Consider the following 16,546-nt stretch of genomic DNA (forward strand, 5'->3'; position numbering starts at 1 on the left):
TCCGCCGTCGGACTTCCTGTCTCTCCGTGGCTGTGTCTGCGGTAGTGTATCCTGAAAGCCCGTGGCTGCCGGTCGTTGCTTCGGGCCTGGAGGTTGCCGAGCGATTTGTGAGGTGGGAGTCGCGGAGACGCGGTTGGATCCGCTAGGTGAAAAGCCGTCTCCTCTGCTTGCGGCCGGAGAGGTGCAGGGCCCGACCCAGTCTTCATGGACTGCCGTCGGGATAGGATGACCGCGGTGGTCCCGGGCCAGTTTGACGACGCGGATGCCTCTGACAGGTAGGCGGCCGGAGACTGCCCAGAGCCTGCTCAATTCCTCCGGCTCCGCATTCCGCTCGGGGCGCCGAGACCTGACTGGTTGGACGTCTCTCGGGGTCTGTCCTCATGGCTGAGCAGTTCGTAAAAGCTACTAGTGAAGGGAGTCGGTTCCGAGAATGACTAGCAGAGAAGCAGATCTGAGGATAATTGAGAAATGTAGGGCTTTTGTTTATTTTTGTTTATTTTTTTTGTTTTTGTTTTTTTGCAAACACACACACTCAGCAAAATTTTGACCTCCGCTGGAGTTAGTGAGGAACAAGACAAATCAAGTCTCTACTGTCTATTTGGAAAAGGAGGGCAGACCAGGAGGCTAGCGTCTAGAGCGCAGTGGAGAGAATTGAGACAGAAAGGAAGACCAGCCAGGTAGAGCCCTATAAGGGGCTGTGAGGAGTTAAGATACTGTTCAGGTGTTAAAAGGCCAGAGGAAGGCTTTTTAGCAGAGACAGGGAGTCATTTGCTGTATGAACTAAAGGAACTGGTCAGTTATGTAGAAGATGCCTTTGGAGAGTAAGAGTGGAACAGAGAACTAATTAAAAAAAAAAAAAAAAACAGGTTCAAACATGATAGCTCCTAGAGCTAAGACCATAGAACTGTTTTGAGGTAGCAGTGTTGTGATTAAATTAGATGTAAGGGCTGATGAAAACAGTAATGGAAAAGTTCCCATTAAAAAGGAAAAAAAAAGTCATTTTGAAACAACAGAGTTTTGTGTACTTTATGTCATGCAGATTTTACTCATCAATTATGAGTAGTTTTGATAAATATATATTGACCACCCTGTGTGTCAAATCTAGTGTTAGGGAAACGTTGGTGACTACCGTCTTGATTGACACAAGAATTGCCTTCTGCTAGGGGAAATTGATATTAATAAAGAGGCAAGTTATTTGTGTTAAAATGAAATGCTGACTAGTATAAAGGAAAAATGAGTAAGCAGTTCCATATATAGTAAGCAGAGGGTGGCTAGGGACTAGCAAAAGAAATTAGATTTCTGGTTACAGATCATCTCACAGAAATCCGGCAAACCTGCTAGTCAGTGTGTAATGGTAATGACAGTGTATTATGTACCCACTGTCGTCCCCCCCCCCCCCCCCCGCCCACAGGATATTGTGAGACTACACCAGTGGTCCGCTGCTGGATTTGATCTTGCCACTGAACCAAAGAGACTTGGCACTCTCCAGTAACGTTTTCATATGTCACACGTGGGTTGGGGGTGGGGCATACTAGTGGCCTGTGGTAGTTAAGTAGAGGCTGGTGGTGCTGCGTGTTGGAGACATTCTCACAGGGCTGACTAGTTGGGACTAAGAACGCTGGGATCGTTCGCATATTTCGCAGAGTTGTAACTTTTAAATACTACTCTACATTATTGGACTGGTAAGTAAAAGAGTAAACTGCAGTTACTCTATGGTTCTCTCTCTAGCCCTATTAGCCGTAGCCAGTTAATGCATTGGAACTGATAACAAATTTCTTTCTGTCTTTTAAAAATAGGGGCCAGGTGTGGGGACACCCTTTAATCCCAGCACTATGGAAGCAAAGGCAGCTGATCTCTATTTATTTCCAGGCCAGCCAGAGCCACACAGTGAGACTCTGTCTCAAAAACAAAACAACAACGGAAGGGTGTGGGTGGGAGGGAAGTGCTAGGGATTTAGTTCTGTGGTAGAGTGTTTGCCCAGAAAGGGCAAGGCTCTGGTTCATTTTTCAGAAAACAAACCAACAAACCAACCAGCTCTTTATGGTCAAGTGAAGTGACACACGTCTTTAATCTCAGCACCTGTGAGGCAAGAGGCAGGTGGATCTCTGCATTCAGTCTCAGCCTGCTCTACGAAGCAGGTTCCAGGCCATCCATGGCTATGTACTGAGGCCCCATCTTAAAAAAAAAAGTCCTTGTCAGGGGCTCATGCTAATCTTGGTGTTGGTGTTCCTGTTGTATTGTGTGCTGCAGAATCAGGCATTATGTCTTTTTAAGTAGCATGTATATTTAGTTGTCTAATATGGTTATTGGCCTGTTCTTTGCATGAGGTCAAAGCTGGCAATACCTGTATTGAATTTGGTGGAAGATGTGTTTGGTTTAGAAGGCACATGTTTTAAAAAAAAATTGAACTTGGCAATTGTGTGAAAAAAATTACATAAACATCCAGTGTTTTAGCTTCTTGAAAAACTAGGAAGATCCAGTAACAAGGTCTGCATTCTCTTGTGGAAACCGCCCGCCCCCCCATTGGTTGCACTTTCTTTACATTGGACCTCTTCTCTTCATATATCCCCTCTTCTGTTATCCTATACTTGGCTTACTTCAGTGTGTAGTGTTTGACCTCTCTGCATTACTGTTCTTCATCATAGTATTACAGTTAGTTCAAGGAAGGGCAGATTTTGTCATACACATCCCCTTAAAGTAGGTTTATGAATGATTTATCTAGAGTCTGGTCTTATACACTGATCTGAGCCAGTTCATTTACCAAAGAGAATAATGTAAATTCTAGCTTGATTTAAGGCAAAAGCAAAATCAACACTGATGAGGGTGTGGAGAATAAAGGATTGCCACAGACCTGGAGGACAGGAGAACTTGATATTAAGAAGATGGAGCTGGGAGTTGTGGTACATGCCTTTAATCCCAGCACTCAGGGAGGCAGGGGCAGGAGGATTGCTGTGAGTTTGAGGCCAGCCTCATCTACAAAGTGAGTCCTGGATAGCCAAGGCTACATGGAGAAACCCTGTCTCGGAAAAAACAAACAAACAAACAAAAAACACCCAAAAAAATAAAACAAAACAAAAACAAAAGATGGAGCAGATTGGGAAATGCAAGGGAATCTTTAGGTATATATGTATGTGTGTTTTGTTGTTTGAGGATGTGTAAACATGCCAGAACATTCTTTTTTTCTAGTGAAAACATAGAAATGAAGTCAGTCCAAGCAAAAGGTGACATTCTACTTAAAAACCTTCAGAATGATATGACAGAGATGAAGGGTGACGATGAGAGTGAGGAGGAAGACAGCTATGATTATGACAGTGATTGGTACTTGGATGATGGGACTGGCAAACTCACCAAGAGTTGTACCTGGAATGGAGCCAGTAACCCTCAGGTATGTAAGGAATCCTATAAATCTGTTATTTGTTTATAGTTTGTGTGTCTGAGTGAATGTAAGTATGCATTTGTGTGTGTACATGTCTATGTGCGTGTTGGGAAGGCAGAAGTGGACATCAGTCCTTTGGAGCTGGAGTTACAGATGTTTTGGGGATCCCCAGCTTTTTATCTGGGTGCTGGGATCCAGTTCCAGTCCTCATACCTGCTGAGCCATCTCTATCCTCTCTACCTTATCTTTTGGGACATCTCACTGAACCCAGAGTTGATCATTGAGCCAGCCACTGGCCAGTGACTTCCAGAGACCCTCTTCTCTCAGCCACTGCAGTGCTGGGATCATGAATGTGTCACTTAGTCTGTGTTTTCATGCAGGTGCTGAGGACTGAACTCAGATCCTCAGGCTTGAATGACAATAATTTAAGGACGGAACATTTTTCCAGATCCATATATTTTTTTTAAAAAAAACTTGTGGTACTATAGGTTATAGTGTCTCGTAGCCCCAGCTTTTGTTGATTTTTTTTTCTTTCCTTATGCCTTTCATATTTCTCATAATTTCCTATATTTGGGTTCTTTCAATAATCAGTAAATATGAAGCATTACTGAAGTGTCAGCTGGGCAGTGGTGGCACATGCTTTTAATTCCAGCACTCAGGAGGTAGAGGTAGGTGGATCTTTTGAGAGTTCAAGGCTAGCCTGGTCTACAGAATGAGTTCCGGTACAGCCAAGGCTACACAGAGAAATCCTGTCTCAAAAACCCAAAACTAACCAAACAAAAAAATCCTGAAGTGTTATAGGATGTATGAACTTAAAAATGCAAAGGAAAAGCCATGAGTAAGTAGTTAACTATAGACCATTTAAGGAACAGAAAAGGGGCTGGGAATTTAACCCAGGAGTAAAGCATTTGGTTAGAGGACAAAAGATTCTGGGGTTTATCCCTAGCTCCCCAGAACAGCGTGGGGGGGGGGGGTGGGGAGAAGAAATAAAAAAACAAAACCAAAAATCCAAACAAACAAACAAACAAGCATATAAGGTTGAAACTCACTGCTAACTACAAAAGTATAGCTGGGCTTGTATACAGTTCTTTAGCTCCAGCTACTTGTGGAGAAGAGGCGAAAAGATCACAAGCTTAAAGCCAGCCTGGAATACAAAGTAAGTTTTGGTAAATTCTTCACCGAGTCATTGGTAAGACTGGGTAATGTCAGCCTGGATATTGCGCTATGATGTATGTGTTCCTCATGTTGGCTGTTACTTTTGGTTGCCGGTGATCACTGCTTTGCTGGGTGCAGTGCATTGTTGGAGCACTTGCCTGCCATGCATTCCAGCGCTGCAGAAGTCTAGTCAGCCAGACAGACAAGTATGTGATAGGAAACAGAGGTTGATAGGCAATATTGTGGCGCCAGGGATCAAACCCAGGGCCTTGCGCATAGTAGACAGGTACTGTCCTGATCTTTATCCCAAGGCCAGAAGTTATTTTTAAAGTTGAATTAAGGGCTGGAGCCATGGCTCAGAGGTTAAGAGCGCTGTCTGCTCTTCCAGAGGTCCTGAGTTCAATTCCCAGCAACCACACGGTGGCTCACAACCATCTACAATGAGATCTGGTGCCCTCTTCTGATGTGAAGGCACACATGCAGATATTGTACACATAATAAATAAATATTAAAAAAAAAAAGTTGAATTAAAAGGGGCCCAAGAGATGGCTCAGTGGTTTAGAGCACTTGTTGCTCTTTAAGTTCTTTTTTTTTTTTTTCAAAGATTTTATTTTATTTATTTTATGCATATTAGTGCTCTAAGAGGGCAGTAGAAGGTATTGATGGTTGCAAGCCACCATGTGGTTGCTGGGAATTGAACTCAGGACCTCTGGAAGGGCAGCCAGTGCTTTTAACTGCTGAGCCATCTCTCTAGACCCTGCTCTTTAAGTTCTTTACAAATAAGACAACGGAGGCTCAGAGTTTCATGATGAGATACAATAAGACTGAATTAGCAATTCAGTTGAGAGCTTTTTTTTTATTTTTTAAATCTTCTATTTCTCCTGAGACAGGGTTTTTCCTTGTAACCTTGGCTGAACTGGAACTCTGTAGATCAGGCTGGCCTTGAACTCAAAAAGATCCACCTGCCTCTGGTAGGATTTTAATATCAGGTAGTGGCGTGCTCCACTACCACCTGACTGAGAGCCTTTTTTTTTTCTTTTTTTTTAAACATCTATGATACATTTTCTGAGTTTTGGATATTGTTTCTGCTTCCTTCAGTGTTACTTACGGTCATACAGAGCATCAATGTAATTGCTGAACCTCATACTTACCCTTATCTGTTTCATTTCTTGAGGTGTCAGGATTAAAATAAAATGTTTAGAATGAATTTAATGTCAGCCTTAGCTTTTTGCTAAACACTTTGAAGGTAAATGAATATTCTCAAGTATCACGTCAACAAACCAATTGAAATTTAAAAAATCTAACTTAATTATTATTCATAATAACAAAAATACATTGAAAAGAAGTAAATAACATGGGGCCTGTGCTGTGGTCAGTAACCTTACTCAGCCTTTTCTTTGAAATGCTTTTTAAAATTTTTATTTACAGATGCACATATATTTATACGCTTGTTCACACACATATACATATATATATATATGGGTGTTTGCCTGCATATGTATCTGTACACCATGTGTATACAGTTCATGAAATGCCTCAGAAGATCAAAAGGTTTTGAATCCCAAAGGACTGGAGTTATAGATGGTTGTAAGTTGCCATGTGGATGCTGGGAATCAAATCCAGTTCTTCTGGAAGAGCAGACAGTTTCTTCACTGCTGAGCCATCTCTCCAGCCGTGAAACCCATTTATTTTATTTTGTTTGTTTTTTTAAAGTTTCTTTGTGTTTAGCCCTAGAACTCACTCTGTAGACCAGGCTGGTCTCTCTCTCTCTCTTTTTTTTTTTTTTTTTTTTTTTAGTTTTTATTTTATATGCATTGGTGTTTTGCCTGCATGTATGTATGTGTGAGGGTGTCAGATCTTGGAGTTACTGACAGTTGTAAGCTGCCATGTGGGACCTAAGAATTGAACCCAGGTCCTCTGGAAGAGCAGTCAATGCTCTTAACTGCTGAGCCATCTCCTCAGCCACAGGCTGGTCTCATTGAACTTACAGAGATCTGCCTGCTTCTACTTCCCAAACCCTGGGATTAAAGGCATGCGTTAGCACACCCAGCTTAAAAACCTTTTTTTAAAAAGTCTTAGGAAATGTGTTTCTTTTTAGTATAAAGCTCCCATATATGATGGTGCTTTAATAACTAACTGAACTGGGGCAGGGGGGTGGTTCAGCAGGTAAATGCTCCTGGTGTCAAGCCTGATGACCTGAGTTCAGTTCCTGAGACCATTGGGGTACCAGGAGAAAATGAGCTCTTCTGGCCTCCATCTGTGTTGTGCCCCTCCACCCAAATATAATAAAAAAACAACTAGGGAGGAAAAAGAATGTAATTATGAGCCTTGAGCCTGAATTGACAATTAATCCTATCTTCAACTAATTTCTTATAGGCAAATCGACAGACATCTAACTACAATTCAGCCAAAATGTCCACTCCAATTGACAAGTCCTTGCGAAAATTTGAAAATAAAATCAATCTAAGTAAGTTTTTAAAAAATGTATTGCTACCTGGGCTGTGAAGAGATTCTTCCGAATGCAGAAGTGTTAGGCACTTTTTTGGCTGAGGAAGTGAATGTATTGATTCAGTGATAGAGCTAAATGAAGAAAATAACTTAGCAACTTAACAGTTTAATTCACAAGTTCTCAGGTGTTTTTTTTTTTTTAATTTGTTGTGGGATTATGAAGTTTCAAATACACATTCTATTTCTTATCTGTTCTGCATTGCATTTTGTATTAGAACAGCCTAAAAATGCTATTTTGTTTGGTTAGAGTTTTGATGGTGTTAATGGTTTAGTGAAAGCCAGCCCTAGTTTGAACCATACTGCTTTAAAAATGCAAGACCGCCATGTTATGCTTGCACCAATCTTTACTCTATAAACCTACCCAGTGTCTCTCATGTACCCTGTCCATTAATATCAAATTAATGTATATAGGTATTTCATAGTCATGATGATCTAACTCTAACTTGAAAAGGAACTGAGGCTTGCAGAATTAAACTTTGAATTCAGACAATTGTGTTATCTGTATTGAACAAAATATTAAGTATCAGAGATTTAATATGTAGAGCCAATGTTTTGATTATTGTCTATATCTAGAATTTTGGCTCAAAAATGACACTACAGTGCTGAAAATACACACTCTGAGGAAAATAGGTTAATTTATTGCTTACCTTGTAAGTAAAATATATTCTAATTCTATTAAGAAAATAATTTGTATTAAATTTAGAAAAGTAAAAAAAAAAAACATACAAGGGGAAAGTAGAGGGGGAAGTGTTCTGTTCAGAGATATTAATGTATTTTTGTCTTTCGTGTGTTTACATTGTCTGTTTTTCTATTCTTAGATAAACTGAATGTTACTGATTCTGTCATAAATAAAGTCACCGTAAAATGTAGACAAAAAGAAGCGGAATCGTAAGTAATGTTTTCATTATAAAGCATGGTTGGTGGAGACTGATTTCTTCTTTTGTGTGTTTTTGGTTTTTTTGAGATAGGGTTTCTCTGTATAATAAGCCCTGGCTGTCCTGGACTTGCTTCGTAGACCAGGCTGGCCTGGAACTCATAGAGATCCACCTGCCTCTGCCTCTGCTGGCATGAAAGGCGTGAGCCACCCCACCCTGGCGGAGACTAATTTCTTGACTGGGTAGCATGATTGTTCTGAAAAGGATGTTTTTTTGTTTCCTTTTGTTTACTAGCTTAGCGTGTGCTTTGCCTTTGTAAGCCAAAATCATAAATAGTCAAGTAGTAAAAGCACAGTCTTGTGAGGTTCACAAATGTGTTTTCATTAGGATACGTGTTTGTAGATTCCAGTTTAGACTAGGATCTGGCTTCTCTTCATAATAACTGGGATGATCCTTCCAGTATAGAAGATAGCATTAAGCCAACTAGCAGTGTTAGAACTGAACGTTAAAGTCAGTTTTCTCTGGTTTGTTGCAATGCGGTGGTCACTGCATTCTGAGAGAGGCTGGGGTCACCTGGTATTCTGCTGACCTGTGTGTCTGACTCCTTGTATTTGAACCATGGCAGTTTAGGTTAGTGTATTGGATTGCGTTATCTAGTATACAAGCTGAAGTTAGTTAAGGACAGTACACTCAGGATTACCCTTGTCACTCTACTCCAGCTGTCACTCTACTCCAATGCCTCAGGGACGTAGAAAGACTTCCACTTAAACACACAATCTCATCTCCCCTTTCTTTCACCTCTCCATCTTTTCCTCTCCCTTCTCTCTCCCTCTCTCCCTCTTCTCTGTGTGCATGTGTGAAATATATTATATGTTACATAAAATTATATGTGAATGTATATGTATTTGTATGTGTTTGTATACCTCCATAGTAGGCATTTCCAACCTGTGGGCTCATGTGAGTACATGTGTTTAAGGATAGTTATGAATATGACCCAACAGAAAATTGTAAACTTATTTACAGCATGAGATTTGTTGTTTTCATTGTTTCTTGATTACACAGCTGTCAAGTGTGAGCTTTGTAGATGCCAGATGTCCTGTGGAAATACCAAAAGGGGTCCTGGGAGATGGTGGTGAGGGGGTAGTGAAAGTGCTTGTCATGCAGGCTTACAATCACAGTTTGACCCCTGACGGTGGAAGGAGAGAACTGGCTCCCGAAACTTGTCTTCTAACCTCCATGTGCCGGTGGCATGCACTCGCCTACACTTCATTCACACGGAAGAATAATACATGAAAAAGATTAAAAACTTCACAATGAAAAGAAACAAAGGATTGGACATGCTAAAGAGAAGTGACTTGAATGTGCAGTTTTTCACTGAGCACAGAGTCTTTATCAAACTGTGATCTCTTAAGAAAAGCTCCGTAAGAATTGTTGCAGAATCTTCTTATTCTGCCTTCTCCCTGAGATTTGAATATGTCTCTCACACTTCTTTGTTCCCTTAGGTATCGCATTAAAGATAAGGCTGACCGAGCAACCGTAGAACAGGTACGCTTTAAGTGTGCTGCACAGTCTTGTTTGAAATTAGCGTTCCTTTTCTCTTTGAATTCTGCCCTGTTTTTAGCGTCCTTCCTTGGTGTCAACTCATCGAAAATTACTCCTGAGTAAACACCGTTTCAAGTTAGTTAACTGGCGTTTTGCTGTGTAATCTGATAACTAGTAGGTATGGTGAAGCCATAACCCCTCATGGCAGCTACTATAACCCTCGAAGCTACTTGGGTGTTCCCCCCTTCTCAGAGCTCCAAGGCAGAGACTGTCACACCAGAATTTTTCTTAAGCAGGGTCTGTAGGAATTTTATTCTCTCTTCCACCAAATAAGTTGAATATCTGCCATAAAACAGGTTGAGTAGCTGCTGTGTATCTTGGGCATGCATAGAGGGGAAAAGGGAAAGAAGAGTAATATCTTCAAATTTCTAACTAGACATGTCTTTCTTTAAAAATTAGACATGCTTTATTCTTTGGATGGGGCAGAGCGGTAGTCCCTAATTACTTATGGGCAGCAGAATATGATTGACGTTTACTTGTGTTGTGTATGTAAAGACACATACACATACCACATTCTGTAGCCCTAGCTGGTCTGGAACTTGCTGTGTAGATCAGGCTGGTCTCAAACTCACAGAGGTATACCTGCCTCTCGCCTCCTGAGTGCTGGGACAAAAGTGTATGCCACCTGATCCAGATTTTTATAGAGTGAAGAAAATGATAAAGAAGATTTAGGTTATTATTATTATTGCTGCCTATTTGGCCTGTCCTCCTCCAGTATGTATGCTTATAATTCCACATATTGAAATAGCAACCTCTTGACGTAAGGCTTAAGGGAGTAGAAGCTAATCTGCAGTCTAGTTTGTGCAGTTGGAGACTCACTGGACATGAAAGTGCTTATTTATGATGTTAACTTATCGTATTGTACTGGTTGGCTTTTTGTCCGCTTGCTACAAACTAGTCACCTGGAAAAAGGGAACCTCCAGAGAGGAACTGCTTCCATCAGATTGACTTTGTGGGCACGTCAGTGCGCCAGCCCACTGTGGGTGCTGCTACCCCTGAAAGAACTGGGTAGTCCTGGGTCATACAAGAAAGCAAGTCAGTCAGCATCTCTCATCCATGGTTTTTGCCTCAGTTCCTCCGTCAAGCTTCTGTCCTGCTTTCGTACTGTTTTCTCGAAGAGTAAGATGAGATGAACCTTCTTCTCCCCACATTGTTTTGTCATGGTGTTTATCACAGCAACAGAGAGCAACTAAAATGTGTGTGTGCACGAAGGGGAAGGCAGTGCCTGTGTAATGGGGCCTGTGTGGAGATCATAGGACAACTTTGTGGGGTTCCTTCTGTCCATAAGCCTTTACGTGGGTGGATGCTGGGGCTAGCAGACTTGGGTCACAAGGTCTGTATAGCAAGTACCTTCACTCACTGAGCCATCGTGATAACTCTGGATGTGTATTTTTATTGTCCTGTAGTTTGTTTTGTCTGATTTGTTTTCATGATTATACTTTCTTTAAAAAAGACATTTCTTTTTAGGTTTTGGATCCTAGAACAAAGATGATTTTATTCAAGATGTTGCATAAAGAAGACATATCAGAGATACATGGCTGCATTAGCACCGGAAAAGAAGTGAGCTGTTGTTGGGATGGCAGTGTTTTCATGTTTGTTTCCTTATTTCAGATACCAAGGAGCACTAAGGCACTTTGTAATGAAAGTGCCTTAAAAAAAGAAAAGAAAAGAAAGCTGGGGCTGAAGAGGTGGCTCAGTGGTTAGGAGCACTGGCTGCTCTTCCAGAGATCTTGAGTTCAATTCCCAGCACCCACATGGTGACTCACAACTATCTATACTGGGATCTGATGCCCTCTTCTGGCGTGCAGGTGTACATGTACATAGAGCACTCATATACATAAAACAAATAGCATCTTTACAGAGAAAGGAAAAGGAAGTTGAGCATTGTCACACATACCTTTAATCCCATTACTCAGGAGGCAGAGGCAGGTAGATCTCTGTGAGTTCCAGGCTAGCATGGGCTACCGAGCAAATTTCAGGCCAATTAGAGCTACAGAGAAAAACCCTGTCTCAGAAAGAAAGCAAGCCAGCTATGGAGGCACATGCTTTTAATCTCAGCACTTGGGAGGCAGAGACAGGTAGGTCTCTGAGGCCAGCCTGGTCAGGTCTACAGAGTTCCAGGACTACACAGGGAAACTCTGTCTCAAAAAAAATTTTGTATAAAGAAAGAAAAAAAAATTATGTGTATAACTTACCTTGATTGCTCTATTGTATCACTGAGTCTGTGTGCTGAACACTGAGCTTAGATTTTCAAATCACTGTGGTCCTGAGTTCCAATTTAAAATTACTACTTATGAATGAGGGCTATTGATTTTATTTCTATTAGCCAGTCTTTGTTTTTTTATTTTTAAGTGTAGAAAAAAGTAAGTGTGACTTTTTCTTTTTTTAAGACAGGTCTGTGTATCCCTGGCTGTCCTGGAACTCACTTTGTAGACCAGGCTGGCTGCTAACTCAGAGATTTGCTTGCCTATGCCTCCCAAAGGCTGGGATTAAAGGCTAAGTGTAACTTAAAAAAAAAAAAAAATAGATAGATAGATAGATAGATAGGTAGTTACTCTTCTCTTGCTGTGATAAAATACATAGCCAAGAGCAGCTTAAGGAAGAAAGTTTAGTTTAAGGTTCCAGAGGAATAGTGTTCACAGAGGCAGGGAAAGTCATGGCATCAGGAAGCAGTGAATGACCTAGAAATAGGCCCAGGGTATTAATTCTCAAGCCTGCCTCCAGTGACATACTTCCTGCAGCAAAGCTATACCTCCTAAACGTTTCATAAGCTTCCCAAACTGGGGACCAGGGGTTCAAATTAATGACCCTATAGAGAACATCTCTTATTTAAACTATCACAATTAATGATTCATTTTCTGTGGAAATTAGATGTAAGAAAATTTTTATTAGAGATACACGTATGAAAGCAATTACATTTCAATTATACTTTTATATGCATGGTGTGCCTTGTGTAACAATAGGCTGCAGTCAGAGAAACTAAGATAGCAGTGACATCACTATAGGTGATATAATCTTATGAGACCACTGTGTCAGATGGGGCCCGTCGTTGACCAGAACTTCATAGGATGGCATATGAACGTATGCTGGAAGTGTATTTATTATAACACAAATTTCCATATTTTAATTCACATCTTCAAGAGATGACAGTGATGCAAGTGTTATCTCAGTTTACTGGAGGTTAGAATCAACTGGAAATCTGACACTAGATATTAACGCATGCTTCATTTCCTTTGTTTCCTGCTTAAAATAGGCTAATGTGTACTATGCTACCACAGCCAGTGGAGAGAGCAGAGCAATCAAAATATACAAAACTTCTATTTTGGTGTTCAAAGATCGTGATAAGTATGTAACTGGAGAATTCAGGTGAGCCTAGATTCTTGAGTTCCTTTTTCCTCAAGTGCTAAAATAGTAAAATGCAGTGATTTAACAAATGTTTACTTGTTCTAGATTTCGTCGTGGCTATTGTAAAGGAAACCCTAGAAAAATGGTGAAGACATGGGCAGAAAAAGAAATGAGAAATTTATCCAGGTGACTGTCGCGGTGTGTATGAGGAGAGGGTGTGGTGCACATGCTTAACTGCGTCTGCCTGGGTGTCCATGCCCCACCCTTTCCAAGCACAGGGGACTAATTAGACCATGTAGTTCTGTTGTACATGCTGAACTAAGTAGAAGAATTTTGCTATTCTGATGAGCCTGGAGCCATGTTAAAACATGTAGTATTTGCTCTAAGAAAGATAAGACAGGATTTTAGATAGGAAGGGACTTGGTGATAATAATGCTGTCATTTAAAAGAGTCACAGGGGAGCAAGGCACTTGTGGCACACGCCATTAATCCCAGCACTTGGGAAGCAGAGGCAGGCAGATATCTGTGTTTCAGGCCAGCCTGGTCTACAGAGTGAGTTCCAGGACAGCCAAGGCTATGCAGAGAAGTCCTGCCTTGAAAAAAAAAAAACAAAAAATACATGCATACATATGTACATACATATATATACACACATACAGGCATACATGCATGCATGCATACATACATACATAAAATTACAGGGGTTTTAGATAGATTTTTGTCAGGCCCTGAGCTCTGGCTAATCACTTGCTTTTCCTACGCAGTCCAGTTTAGGACATAAAATGTAATTTTGTCATAAGTACTCTTTGAAATTATGCTTAACCTAGCTTTCTCAAAGTTTATGAGTTTCTCCTTCCTCTTTCCAGTGCCTTAACTTTTTCCGTGCTATCTGTAGGTATAATTTGCTATTAAGCCAGTACCATTTGTTTTGGAAGTCTTTTGAAATCTTCTGTGTCCACTTAGCTACTAGAGTGTGTGCAGTGACACTTTTTTTAAATTTTTTTGAGATTAGTAAATTCAAAATATAATCGTTGGCATAGCTTCTATGTCTCATCAGTTCAAAGGTGTGCTTTCTTTTCATAGTGAAACACCTCTAGACGTGGACTGGCTGTCACAGGTTATGGGATGTGATAGTTTACAGTGTTTTGGTGTTCTTGGTGACTCATAATGGCGCCACCTAAAATCACTGGTTTATGAAGCAGCAATATGGTTGAGAGGACTTGGTGGTGTTTTCTAACAGGAGCTGTCATGCATGGTCCGTCGCTGCTGTGTTCTGTTTATGTTTCTTTTGACCTTCCAGCTGTCTTTTTATCTATGTCACAGGCTAAGAACAGCAGACATACCATGTCCAGAACCAGTCAGGTTAAAAAGTCATGTTCTTCTCATGAGCTTCATTGGCAAAGATGATATGTAAGTATATGGACTGTCAAAGAATTTCATGGTGAAACTATTTGAAGTCCGGTGAACTATTCACTAGGGTAATTATTTCCCACAGTTCCTTTCATGGTTCTTTCTTACTATGTTAGTGCATAACTGTCCTGATATGCCATTGTGAAGTTTCACAGTGTGTTGTAAGTTGTGATTTTATCCTTATCAGCTGTATAACCAAATCACCACACAGAGACTGGATTTATTTAGTTAACCTAGAACACAATGCTGGGCAATAGTTAACTCCCTCCTAAACCTCCAAGCCCTCATAGTTTCCTGACATTTAGATTTTACCCATTTTACTTGCTTTTTGTGAAATCTTAGGTCTGGTTCATTCTCCACGTCGTCTCTCCTGCCTCTGCTCTCCTAGCTCTGCCCCTGCCCTTTTGCCTCCCACTCTTTTCCTGCCCTCTGGCTCCTCCCCTCTCCCGCCTACTCCTTCCTCTCTATTGCCCAACATTGTGGCTGGTTGTTTTATTTTGGATGTTTACATAAAGTTGAGACAGGTGATGCCTATAATAAGTATAACAATGCAATATCCAGATTGAAACCAGAGAATTGGGGGAAGAAATCTCATTTGAATGAACAAGGATAAGGTGTATACATTTTAAAAGAACATTATACCAACAACGGTGCTTCAGAATAACAAAACTAACCTTGGTTTTGAGAGATGTTTAATTTATTAAAGTGTTGGGAATTACTTGTGATTGTCAGCATTTTGGAATGGCATTCATCATTCCATTGTCAGTTTACATGATGAATTATAGAAGAAAGGTGTGTATAACAGTGTAGAATTAGGCACGAAAATTTGATCTTGATTTTATCGTCATTTCTTTTTTTACTTGAGGCCTGCACCACTTTTGAAAAATGTCCAGTTGTCAGAATCCAAGGCACGGGAGCTGTACCTGCAGGTCATTCAGTATATGAGGAAAATGTATCAGGATGCTAGACTTGTTCATGCGGATCTCAGTGAATTCAACATGCTGTGAGTGTGGTTTGTTTACTAGAAACTGCACATAAGTTAGTCATGTTTAATTACTTTAAAACAAATACTAGTCTACAAAGTCATACTTTATGCTCTTGTCATCTGCATAGTGAGAGTTAAGATGTGGTCACTGCCTTCCATGACCTTAGCCATATAATAGCCGACTGTGAAGTTCCTAGCTTGTTTGGTAGAGCAATTGCCTAGAATATATATGTGTGAGGCTTTGGATTCCATCCCCAGCACAAGGTTCAGGGGAAGGGGGTGTATTTTAGCTGACTTAATAAGCTTTCAGATTTTCTCGATTTTTCATCTTTTCATTAGCCAGGATAGCCCTTTCTCATCAGCTGTAGTCATTTATGAATTACTTAAGGTGGATTAAAAAAAAATGGTGGTGCATGCCTAATGCCTATAATCTCAGCACTTAGGAAGCTGAGGCAAGAAGAATAAGAGTTTGAGCCTGACCTGTGCTACATAGAGAGAGCCTATCCAAAACAAAGAACAGAGTAGATTGTTGTTTCATCTTGCTTTTTTTTTCTTTTTTTTGAGATAGGGTCTCTTTACATAGTTTGGCTGTACTGGAGCTCACTTTGTAGTTGAGGCTGGCCTTGAACTCACAGAGACCCAGCTTCCTCCCAAGTGCTGAGATTAAAGGCATTTGCCACTACATTCAGCTAAAAATGTGTAGCCCAGGCTGGCCTGATCTCCCACCTCTGCCTCCTTCAGCATATCCTACCTGTATGTGCCACCACAACCAGCTTCAGAATAGATTTCTTTTAAAAAACAAGAACATAGTAACCTATAACCTCTGTGCTTATTGCCCTCAAGGTACCATGGTGGGGATGTATACATCATTGATGTTTCTCAGTCTGTGGAGCATGACCACCCACATGCATTGGAGTTCTTGAGAAAAGACTGTGCCAATGTCAATGGTGAGTAGAAAATGGAATTTCCTGACAGCTCTGGATAAGGGAGCATTTTTCAGCTTGAGTCCTGACCTTTTGGAGGTCAAATGACCCTTTCACCAGGGGTCTAATGTCAGATATCCTGCATTTCAGATATTTACATGATGATTCATAACTAAGAAAATGACAGTTATGAAGTAGCAACAAAAATAATTCTATGGTTGGTGGTCACCACTACCTGAGGAACTGTATGAAAGGGTCGTAGCATTAGGAATGTCTAGAACCACCGGGATAATGTCTTGTCAGTTGAAGTGGGAATGTAGTCTGGCATAGGAATGCTACGTTTGCCTCTCATGTGGAAGGCCCTGCA

General features: G+C 40.8%; 1 protein-coding gene across 1 annotated transcript in view; it reads left to right on the forward strand.

Annotated features, from left to right (window-relative positions):
* Riok1 (RIO kinase 1) overlaps positions 1-16,546 on the forward strand; it is a 23,932-nt gene continuing 7,386 nt past the window's right edge. Inside the window, exons 1-11 of the mRNA XM_021633113.2 lie at positions 1-275; positions 3,187-3,385; positions 6,908-6,998; positions 7,858-7,927; positions 9,417-9,459; positions 10,984-11,076; positions 12,770-12,882; positions 12,967-13,047; positions 14,185-14,271; positions 15,137-15,274; positions 16,100-16,203. Coding sequence (XP_021488788.1) covers positions 205-275; positions 3,187-3,385; positions 6,908-6,998; positions 7,858-7,927; positions 9,417-9,459; positions 10,984-11,076; positions 12,770-12,882; positions 12,967-13,047; positions 14,185-14,271; positions 15,137-15,274; positions 16,100-16,203 — 1,090 coding nt within the window. The 5' untranslated portion in view covers positions 1-204. The remainder of the gene's footprint in view (positions 276-3,186; positions 3,386-6,907; positions 6,999-7,857; positions 7,928-9,416; positions 9,460-10,983; positions 11,077-12,769; positions 12,883-12,966; positions 13,048-14,184; positions 14,272-15,136; positions 15,275-16,099; positions 16,204-16,546) is intronic.

The sequence above is a fragment of the Meriones unguiculatus genome, chromosome 19 (assembly GCF_030254825.1).
Source record: "Meriones unguiculatus strain TT.TT164.6M chromosome 19, Bangor_MerUng_6.1, whole genome shotgun sequence".
In the NCBI taxonomy this organism is placed as follows: Eukaryota; Metazoa; Chordata; class Mammalia; order Rodentia; family Muridae; genus Meriones; species Meriones unguiculatus.